The following is an 11,733-nucleotide window of genomic DNA, read 5'->3' as shown; positions in this document are numbered from 1 at the left end:
GGATACTAGAAATTACGATAGGAGAAAAGCTATTTTTTACGTTGCATCGCTCACTCTAACTGTCACAAAATATCAAATGGTCATGTTAGGGACCCTTGGAGGAGAGCAACGTATCCTCCGATGCAACCCGACTGTTGGAATGCTTGTGTTTATGGCGCTATTATAGTTCCTTTTAAAGACATCAACTTTTTGAGGCAAAGGTATATGGTTAAATGTTTATGACTACTATGAAAAATAGCACACGTAGTTTTGACGATAGATACCCAAGAGATTTAGGAAGAGTTGAACAAAAGAAAAAGACTTTTTCTACTGTGACCTCGTTATAAGGTAACTTATTATTAAAATGCCCAAACATTTCCTTTCAGTTAGTGAAAAGGTAAAAACGATACGCTTTAAGTTTGTTATAGGAACCGCTTCTCCCCATTCTGATCTGCATTTTCCTCTACCTAACACACCTTCACGGAAATGGACTCTCCAGAAACGGAGCGTGGCCGGGTGCCAACTCCCGACGGCCACACTACATCCGACACGAGGAAAGAGCGCGTCTGCTGCATACGACATGCCCCGGCCGCTAATGGCACTGCGTAGGTAGGTGGCGCGAAAGGCGAGGTTGCTGCTAGCACCAGTCGTCTTCGTCGGGGTCGTGGCGGGACGGCGCCTTCACCTTAGTCCTCACTACCATCGTCAGAGGCTCCTTCTCCCTCTGCAGCCTCTCCCTCTCCCGCTGTCCGGGCTTGTAGCCGTTGGGCAGGGTGGAAGGCAAGTGGCGGGACCCCCTGCCCATGGCGGCCGCGGCCTCGAAACTGAGCGGCTGCCCGAAGGTGCCGTACTCCTTGGCCGGCGGTGCGGCCGCCGGCCCCCCTGCTGTCCTTTCCCTCCAGGGAGGGTGCTGCTGCTGTTGAGTGTTCGCGTGCGTGGGGGAGGCACTCAGCTTCGGGAAGTTGATGCTGCCCGGGGAGCGGCTGGGCTGCGGCACCGTGGGGGAGTGCGAGACGTCCGGGAAGTTGATGGGGTCCGACGAGGCGACGTCCAGCCGCAGCGTGGAGGGCTTGGTGGGGGTGGGCGGGAGGCGCCGCCCCCCGCCCGGTCGCCGCTGCTGCACCACCGGGAGGCTGCGTACCGAGGAGGGGCTGGGGCTGCGCGACCGGTAGTGCAGGTGGGAGGTGCCGTAGTACTCGCTCCGGGTGGGGGTCGAGGGGCTGGGGCTCGGGGTCCGGGAGCGCCGGTCGAGCCGCACACTCGGGTACACGGGGCTGTGGCTCCGGCTCCGCGAGTGGATGTTGTGCCCGTGGCGCCACGTCGGATTAGGAACTGGAGATCGACTTCTCGTTGGAGAATAGTCTTTTCTTTTACCTGCGGAAATATTCAGAGGAAAAAATGTAAGTGAAATTTTATCAGTAAATGACATTTTCATTACGAAAGCGTCATGTTCGAGTAGAATTACCGGTTAACCCGGGCGATTTTTTTTTCATGATGTTTGTTGACATCAGTGGTTAGTGCAGTGAGTGTCCATAGAATGTTAACAAATATGATCGGGTACTATTAGTACGCTTCTGGTAAGTCACTGTTGAGCCCAAGTTAACCGTTCGCTCGATTCGAACACAACCATTGTAAAAGTATACATATTGCAGAATGATCCAAAAATGACGATCCATTTCTACGAAAACATTGATGTAAAGATTTCTTTCACAGAGTGTTAGAAGACGTACTCTACTAAGAAGAAACAATAGTCATTGCTTCCAAGAAACTGTGGTAAAACATATGAAGAGGTGCATCAGCGAAAATACGAAAAACAGCCATAATCTAATGAAGCCACCTGATACAATACCTGTTCACTTCTTTGCTTGGGGTTACATCAAAAATACACGTCAGAGTCCCAAGCGTAGATCGGCTGCGTCTTAGTGGTTTAACCTCCATCGAAATTGCGAAGGTCTGTATCTAACCAGTCACGCGATCTCTCCAAGCGAGAACTTCGCGACCTACAAACCGATCCCCTTTGTTGATGATGGAGGTGTTATTATGTGTAGCCTGCTCTCTCTAAATGCGTAAGAGTCCAGAATCGCTACTCCGACTAATTCTACTCTCATCCGTAAAGAGTACTAGACTCCATAAATTACCTGTCCAATTTTAGTGCTCCTGGCACCACATATACAACGCCTTCTTTGATGAGCAGATGTTAAAGGTACACACCATACTGCTCATCGGGCCAACAGACCACCACTCTGCTGCCTCCTGGTCACGGTACAATGCAATATCGGTTGTCTAAAAGTCTGTTGCATGTGTTTTGCTGTTCCTCCCGCTGTATAACGCCTGTTCTCTATTGTCCGTAGGATAATATATTGGCCTTCCGCTGCCTTGCTTGCTTGTGGATGACCGGTGCTGAACCGTCGGACAGCTGTTCTTGCAGTTTGGAAGGTTCTCCAAAGTCCTGAAACGATGCTAAGAGCAATCCCGAGCTTCACAGCCTTACTGGTCACGCTTTGACCGTACACAATCTTTAATATGATTTGAAGTTATGTCTTTAATACACTACTGGCCATTAAAACTGCTACACCAAGAAGGCGACATGGTACAGACATGAAATTTAAACAACAGGAAGAAGATGTGATTTGCAAATGATTAGCTTTTCAGCGCATTCAGACAGCGCAGGCGGCCGCAGCGACAACCTACAATGTGTTTAAATGAGGAAATTGTACAGTTAATTTCCCACGTGCAAATTCAGTTTGAACGTCGTTGTGTGGTGGAAAATTGTTGTGATGCCTCGTGTAAGAAGAAAAAATGCGTACCAGCACGTTTCTGCCTTTGATAGAGGTCGAATTGTAGCCTACCCGGATTGCGGTTTATCCTATCGCAGTATTGCTGCTCGCCGTAGGTCGAGATTCAATGACAGTTAGCAAAATATGGATTCGATGGGTTCAGGATGGTAATACAGATCGTCGTGCTGGTTCTTAACGGCCAGTAATCACTAGCAGCCGAGAGGACAGGCATGTTATCTGCATGACCTTAATGGATCGTACAGCCAGGTCACGAGCCCTGAGTCAAGAAATGGGGTCATTTGCAAGACAACAAGTGTCTGCACGAACAGTTCGGCGACGTTTACAGCAGCATGGACTGTCAGCTCAGAGAACATGGCTGCGGCTACCATTGACGCTGCATCACAGACAGGCGCGCCTTCGATGGTGTAATCAGCGACGAACCTGGGTGTACCAATGGCGAGACGTCATTTTTTCTGATGAATCTGGGTTCTGTTTACAACATTATGATGGTCGCACCCGTGTTTGGCGACATCGTGGTGAACGCACACTGGCTGCGTGCATTCGCCATCGTCATACGTGCCCATCCCCTGGCGTGATGGTATGTGGTGCCATTGGATACCCATCTCGGTCACCTACTGTTCGCACTGACGGCACTATGAACAGTCGGCGTTACATTTCTGATGCGTTACGACCCGTGGCAGTACCATTTATTCGAGCCCTGCGAAACTTTATGTTTCGATCATCATCAACTTTATGTTTTCATCACGATAATGCACGAGCTCATCTGGCCGGTATTGTGCAGACTTTCCTTGATACGGAAAAGTTCGACTGATGCCCCGCCTAGCACGTTCTCCAGATCTCTCACCAATGGAAAACGTCTGGTCAATGGTTGCTAAACAACTGGCTCGTAAGCTAATGCCAGTCACTACGGTCGATGAACTGTGGCATCGTTTTCAAGCTGCATGGGTGTCTGTACCTGTACATGCCATCCAATCTCTGTATGACTCAATGCCCAGGCGTATAAGCGCTGTTATTGCTGCCAGAGGTGGTAGTTCTAGGTACCAATTTTTTGGGATCTATTCACCCAATTTTCTTGAAAATTTAATCATTTGTTATTTCTAATATACTATACACTGAAGTGACAAAAGTCATGGGATACGTCTTAATATCGTGTAGGTCCTCCTTTCGCCCGGCGAAGTGCAGCAACTCGACGTGGCATGAACTCAACAAGTTGTTGGAAGTCTTCTGCAGGAATATTGAGCCATGCTGTCTCTATAGACGTCCATAATTGAGAAAGTGTTGATGGTGCAGGATTTTGGGCACGAACAGACCTCTCGATGATGTCCCATAAATGCTCGATGGGATTCATGTCGGGCGATCTAAGTGGTCAGATCATTCGCTGGAATTGTCCAGAATGTTCTTCAAACCAATCGCGAACAGTTATGGACCGGTGACATGGTGCATTGTCATCCATAAAAATCCCATCGTTGTTGGGGTACATGATGTCCATGAATCCCTGCAAGTGATCTCCAAGTAGCTGAACATAAGCATTTCCAGTCACTGTTTGGTTCAGTCGCACCAGAGGACCAAGTCCATGCCATGTAAAAACAGCCCACACCACTATGCTGCCACCACCAGCTTGAACAGTGCCTTGTTGACAATTTGGGTCCATGGCTTCGTGGGGTCTGCGCCACACTCGAATCCTACCATCAGCTCTTAGCAACTGAAATCGTGACTCATCGGACCAGGCCACGGTTTTCCATTCATCTAGGGACCAACCGATATGCTCACGTGACCACGAGAGTCGCTGAAAGCGATGTCGTGCTGTCAGTAAAGGCACTCGAGTCGGTCTTCTGCTGGCATAGCCCAAGGAAGACAAATTTCGCCGCACAGTCCTACCGGACACGTCCCTCGTACGTCCCACATTGATTTCTGCAGTTATTTGACGCAGTGTTGCTTGTCTGTTAGCATTCACAACTCTACGCAGACGTCGCCGGTCTCGGTCGTTAAGTGCACGCGGTCGACCACTGCGCTGTCCATGGTGGGATGTTATGCCTGAAATAATCTCGGCACACTCTTGACACAGTGGACCTGGGAATGTTGAATTCCCTAACGATATCCGAAATGGCATGACCCATGCGTCTAGCTCCAACTAACATTCCGCGTTCAAAATCTGTTAATTCCCGTCGTGCGGTCATAATCACGTCAAAATCTCTTCACATGAACAACTTGAACACAAATGAAAGCTCTGCGCATTTATACCTGTTCTACGCGATGCTACTGCCATCTGTATATTTGCATATTGTTATCCCATGAATTTTGTCACTTCAATGTATGTGTCCAATAAATATCATTTTGTTATCTGCATTTCTTCCTGGTGTAGCAATTTTAATGGCCAGTAGTGTACTTACCTAAAATATTTCTTTGCTACTGAAATCAACAATTTTTACGTCACATTTTAAACAAAGATTTTATGAGTGAACCTTTACCTTCATAGAAATAATAGTTTAAACAAACATTTAGTGAATTCATTCAAGACGACTCGGTACGTATTACGTATGCTTAGCTTTGCAACGAAATTCAGTTAGTTTCTCCTATTTTTCACTTGGAAAATACACATAGCTCAGCAATTTTTTTATTTAAGACTAAAGCTTACCATACTGCGCTTTTTGCAAATTTGTTAAATTGTTGTTTCGAATTTTCGACAGCATAATTAAAAGTCACAACTTTAATTTCAATGCCATTCTGATGTCAAATACTGAAACCAAAAATTATTATTTTATCCTATTTTCTAAATAAACCTTCATCAAATCATCCAAACTTTTCATCCAAATGCACATTACCAGAGATTTTATAGAAAATACTATTTTCATAAAAATAATATTTTCCACAGTTAATTTACAAAGAGGAGCTCTAAGGAAACTATTGGGAAAATACTGTAAATCGAAATTTGGAGGTAGGTTGCACAGCTAACGAACGCTAAAAGAATTTCAGCTCTTATTTGAAGAAATTTTAGATTAATATAAGGTAATATAAGGTGTCTTGAAACATCTACATTGATGTTTCAAGAAAACTTTGATGTTGAAAGACTTCATGTCACTTTTATATTAAATATCCAATTGTGGAATACTCCATGCTCCACTACTTTTCTTAGCGATACTTTTTCACACAAATGGGTGTTTAAAATTTCAAGAAAGTAACCTGTAAAGTTAGTAACTATTTACAACAATGCAAAAATGGGAGGTTTATAAATGCATTCAACTTACATACTTCAAAACCAAGCGCAAGAAATCGTTCGGAAAAAAGCTTTTCCAATAACGGAATGGAAAACTTTCGTGATCTAGTCATAATTTTCAAGAATTTTTTGTCATCAGTTTTCAAATTCGTGAACTCTCTGGAACTTTCCTGACTTGTAAGTATTCTGTGATGTAGCTTGACCAGGAAGAGATGGCGAATGAACTGAAAGCGGAATCGAACCATCTCATTTTGTAACAGGTAGTATCAGCTACATTGCGCAAGAAGTAAACCCTTTACTGGTTTGCGCGTTCTCTGCTAGCGTGATCTCGCTGATCTTACCTATTACAAAACGAAGTGGTCTGTTTTCGCTTCCCGTTCATCCACAATCTCGCCGTGGTCAAGCTTTAGCTCATTTGTAGAAGCTAAACATCTGGATCAGTGCTTTTAAAAGACAAAATGTCTCGTTTTGAACGAGACAGTTTTGTTTTCGGGTAGCCTATACTGCATAAATTTAGGACGCTGAAATGTCCTAACGCTGCCCCGTCAGAAAACGCTGCCCCGTTTTCTGAAGTTAAAGAATGGATCACTGAGAACTGAGAATGTTTCAACCGAAAGTCGTTGGGTGGAATTGTTCAAGACTTCCATACCATTAATTTGAATCATACTAACTTTCGCATAATTATCGAACATATTTTATGTTTTCCTATTCCTAAGTAACAGGTAGAAAGGGTGCTTTCGCTTCTGAATAATTTGTGAACTAGCAAGAAAAGCACAGTTGCGAATTGCAGTTCTAAAAACAAGACATTCTAAAAATCAACCGCATGAAATTCTTCCAAAAATTTCTCTTATTTAAAATCACAAAAGTATCAGAGCAGAATTGTGTGCTGAAAAACGAAATACTGCATGAATTCTTTTTATGCGAGTGTTCATTTCTATAATAATAAACTGTTAAAAAAAAAAGCGAAATTTTTTTCGATGTTCTATGTTGAGGAAAAAAAGTAAATGCCATGCCTCACTCTCAGGAAACTTAAGTTTATTCGAATTTTTTTATTCACTGTTAAATCTCTGCTATTGCCTTCAAATGCTGCATCTGTCAGCACTAGATGTTAAACACTAAAATATTGATGCAGGAAAGGCTTACTTAAATTTGTCACTAGCAATAGATATTGTGTCAATACAATGTTATGATATAAATTACTCAACTTAAAAAAACACATGGAATCATTCGACTTACTTCTTGATCTTCCTCTTTTTCTGTTTTCGTGCTTTTCGTGTACAAACTCCACCATGCCGGCGACAGCTTCGGTGAAGTTCAGGTCGTGGTGGGGGTGGCGCGGGGAGGGTGATCGGTGGATGGGGGTGGGGGATCGCCCACGTGGGGGGGTTGGCGGTGACCTTCTTCCAAAAGTTGGAGATGGGCTGCGGGATTGCGGCAACTGTATGGCGGGCTGTAGATGACCGTCTCTACCCTGTGGCGGAAAACACATTTTAAAAATGCAGAGCAATTTTATACCCATAGTAAACCAAAAGCTCTAATATTAGATCAATCAGTCCAATTCACTTCACTCTACGTGAATCAGCACCCAGGGCCGCAGAGAGCCAAGGCGGGCCCCTTGTCAGTTATGGTCGCCGGGCTCCTCCCGCCCCCCCCCCCCAAAAAAAAAGAAAAAACGAAGAAAAAAAAGGGTGAAAGAAGAAAAAAGAGGGGGGGGGGAATAAAAGAAAAGGGAAAAAGAAGAAAAAAATGGGGGGGGGGGGAGGGCAGAGAAAAAAAATGCTTACTAGAACACAATTAACTCTATTTTAAGTTCCACAACAGTAAATATCAAAGGAGTAAATTTACTTAAACTTTACGTTTTCTCTTTTTCGGAGTTCCCCCCCCCCCCTTTTTTTCTACCCTTCCTTTTTTCTTTCTTTTTTGTGTCACTGTCGCCCCCCCCCCCAAGGCCCGGGCCCCAAGTTTCCGACTAGGCTGACATGGCCTCTTGTCAGGCCTGTCAGCACCTTAGCTACCATGACAACAAAATCGTTAATATCCGTTCACTTAGAAGGTATGTGAAAATCTTTCACAGTGAACCAAGTGAACGGAGATTAGCATTTTTGTTACCAAGTGAGCTAAGGTGCTGATTCAAGCAGAGTAACGTGAATCGGATTAAATGAAAGAGAGGTTAACAAACCTTCCAAGTGAACGGAGATTACCATTTTTGTTACCAAGTGAGCTAAGGCGCTGATTCTTGCAGAGGGAAGGGAGTCGGGCTGAGTGAAGCGATATTAGGGCCCCTAGTCCGTTTTTGTTAATAACGGACAACAGAAAGTGGAGCAAACAGTTTTGCTTAAAATATCTGTCTGTAATGAGCCAGGTCTGAAGTTTGCGTGACTTTATGTGAAAAATGAACTTTTTAAACTATACAATGAACCCAATGACTTTGCTGAACTCTACCTCAAAAAAAAAAAAAAAAAAAAAAAAAAAAAAAAAATGAATTGACCTACTGTAATTGAGAGCCTCTCAATTGTAACAGTTTTTATAAAAATATATTAAGTAAGCTTGGAGACAAACCCTCATGATGCTCAAAATTTTTGAAAATCAATTTGACTTTCGGAATGATTTGTGGTACAACATTTGTACCAGGAAGTCTGTAGTAAGATATTTGGGGATGCACAATCTTATTGATAGCCTCAATGATTTCTCTAGTCTGTGGATCGTATAATATCAAGAGATAGTGTCAGTTCTGAGGCGACGAGTGAACTCTTCGTTGTTGTTGTTGTCGTGTGACGAGTGCAAGAGGTACGGGGGAAAAAATCAGATGGGGCCAAAAGCATAAAGCACAGCCCTGGCCACATATTCGGTTTTGTCCGCATACAGGGTGTTTGTCCTCTTCCATTAGTTGCAGTCGATATGGGAGAGGATCGAGGCAAAGAGATGCAATTGAAGAGGTGGCTCAGATCCATCTGTGTTTCCGGAACGTGCCTGCATTCTGCGTAGGTTTTGGATCCATTGGGTATGATCTTCATATATCTCGTCCTCAGTATGCTGACGGTTGTGATAATCTTCTGGTCGAGGTTCGGTTCAAGAAGGTACCATATCTCCGTGGTCCTCCACAGAGCTTTTGCTTTACAACGGCATTTGCATCAAAACATGTGGTTGATCAAGGAAATGGGACTGATGTTCCTGGCATCCTTGGCAAGGGAGTCTGCTTGTGTATTCCCTTCGATGTTAATGTAAGAGAGGATCCATTGAATGAGTCAAGTCTTTGCTCTTGCAATGATGGAGGACAGAAGGACGTTGACATCCAGAGAGATCTTCGTTTTCTCTCCCCTGATGGTTTTACAGTCCGAAAAGATGATGATACTATTGGGAGAGATTGTCTGTGTGATGTAGATGGCCAGAGCCCCTTTAATGGCAATCAGTCGCCTTTTTAAACCAGTCATTGTTCAACCAATGAAACAAATATACCATCTTGTAATCATTTTAAAGCTTTCAAAAGCAATCAGATTAACTGTTATAGTTGAGGAGTAATTTATCAAAAGGGAACATATCCACTTTTTAGAAAAAATCCTTTTATGACATTTTCTGAATCTTTCAGATGACATTTATCAAATCACTTACTCTCAAAAAGTCCAAACGCGGGAAATCCTATTTTATTTAAGGGTAAAGTGTGGCTTTTCGATCAAAAGGTAACAAATCCGTCCTCTGCACGTTTTATTTTGAACAAGAGGGGACACATCCTGAAAGAATCTTTAGTACGAAGACTTGATCCTTTGATCCAAAGGTTCCTTTGATCCAAAGGAACACATGTCCAAAATCCTCAAATTTTAATCCACTACTTTTAGGTTCATGTACTTCGATAAGAGCCTATGAGAAGGTGAAATATTAGGGTTTTGGTGAAATTGGAATTCTGAACATTCAGGTTTTCGTTCAAAAGGGGACATATCCAAACTTAAGATGGCGATATCTCCTTGTTTTAATTTTACATAAACATTTCTTATTCTGCTCCATGATTTGCTGTGCTTTCCTGCTCAATTATGTACCCAGAGAAATTGATAAAACTATTTTGCTCTTACCCTAATTTGCTTTTCTCACCTCCTGAACATTTTTAGAAAATGGATATGTTTCCTTTTGATAAATTAGTCCTCATTTTATATCTTTTGACTTTCACTAGCCATCAGTCACTCAAATAATAGGAATTTTATAGTCACATAAATAAAATAAATATTCATCTGCTTGTTTTTCATATTTTGTTAAAACCAAAAATAGAGAAGTTTTAATTTTACACCAATACTCTACTACTTTTGTCTTACCATCAAGAAATTATTAGCTCATTTAATTACATGACTGAAAGAGTTAATACAGGGAATGACATTATATAAATGCATAGGGTTAAAGAAGTCAAGCATTAACAATATTTGAGCATAACCCTGGCAGCAGAGCTTTTTCCAACAGTCTGCAGTGCAAGTTGAAAACACAAAAATAGTCTGCAAGATGAATCGACATTTGATCAATCGTAAAATGAGCATCAAGAAATGTCTTAAAGTAAGATGCTATACTTAAAAAATACAAGTACATGCTACCTGTGGATTCTATTCCAGAAAATATGGTACAAGTTTATGCTCGCTGAAATTCAAGATTACTTTTTCTCTAAAAATTTTAGGTTTTCCCTTCCCAACTAAGAAATAGTCTGCAGACTTTCTCTCAAGATCTGCAACGTACGTCGCGCTGTTTCTGCTACCGGGAACATAACAATAAGCATTATCATCCATAAAATCAACTGAAAATTTATAAACTACCTGTGTGTAAGTAGGAGCTCCGTTATCATTTCCTTTTTTCTTTCTCCTACTGCTGCCTCTTCGCAAGAAGCTGAAAGATCTGTTCCACTTTTTATCATCATTGTTGTGGTTCTTATCAATACTATATTAAAAAGAACATACATTCCTATGTAAATACAATGTGGTTGTTAACTTTGTCTGCGCGCATGGCATATATATTCTGTCAACATAATTGTATAGACACTTTTTAAGGTTGCTTTCCAAAGTTAGACAGTATTCTAATGACATGAAAATATATCTTGAAAATAACTCTTTGCCTAACCAGACTGGAAGGGACAGAGTAACTAAAAATGTCAGTAAGGCATATTTGTAAAGTGCAGGTATTTTGAATTACTGGATTTTGCGTTTGAAAAAAAAATCGTATAGGTAGTGCTGCAGTATAAATGGCATAAAAACAGCCGCTAAACAACTGCGAATTATTCGTGTTCAAAATGCTTTTGTTTTAACAAAGACAGAGGTCAAGCAACGGAAGTGGCAAAATACAGAAACTCTTTGGGATCACTCTCTATTCATTCAAATAAAAAAGAATAAGTCAAATAGATTCTTCTAGTAAAAAGTTACAAATGTGTCATTCCCGCCAAGCGACCTAGTGGACTCCACTCGACTATCTCTGATTTGGAGACATGCAAATCAGAGATAGTCGGGCACAAATTCTATTAAGGTACACTGAAAAAAAATTAAGTTTTCAAAAATGAGTACATTTATGCTTTTAAATTTTCTTGAAACATTTTGTTCCAAATATGAGTACCCATGTTTTCAAATAGTGTGCTGAATTGTTTCATACTCAAATATGAGTACATAACTCGGTTAAAACGCAATTTCAAAATTATTACATATTCAAAAATTAACACAGGTTGATTTGAATATTTGAATGTTTCAAATTCGAACACCACATAGTCGGAGCCATTTTAACTCT

The 11,733-nt window shown here is 42.0% G+C and overlaps 1 protein-coding gene across 1 annotated transcript in view; it reads right to left on the bottom strand.

Annotated features, from left to right (window-relative positions):
- Nucleotides 1-616: 616 nt before the first annotated feature.
- LOC129224927 (voltage-dependent calcium channel type A subunit alpha-1-like) overlaps nt 617-11,733 on the bottom strand; it is a 194,952-nt gene continuing 183,835 nt past the window's right edge. The window contains exons 44-46 of the mRNA XM_054859474.1: nt 10,779-10,899; nt 7,228-7,462; nt 617-1,353 (exon numbers count right to left, since the gene is read on the bottom strand). Of these exons, the coding sequence (XP_054715449.1) occupies nt 617-1,353; nt 7,228-7,462; nt 10,779-10,899 (1,093 nt within the window). The remainder of the gene's footprint in view (nt 1,354-7,227; nt 7,463-10,778; nt 10,900-11,733) is intronic.

The sequence above is a fragment of the Uloborus diversus genome, chromosome 6, assembly GCF_026930045.1.
Source record: "Uloborus diversus isolate 005 chromosome 6, Udiv.v.3.1, whole genome shotgun sequence".
In the NCBI taxonomy this organism is placed as follows: Eukaryota; Metazoa; Arthropoda; class Arachnida; order Araneae; family Uloboridae; genus Uloborus; species Uloborus diversus.
This window is presented reverse-complemented; position numbering and strand designations above follow the sequence as displayed.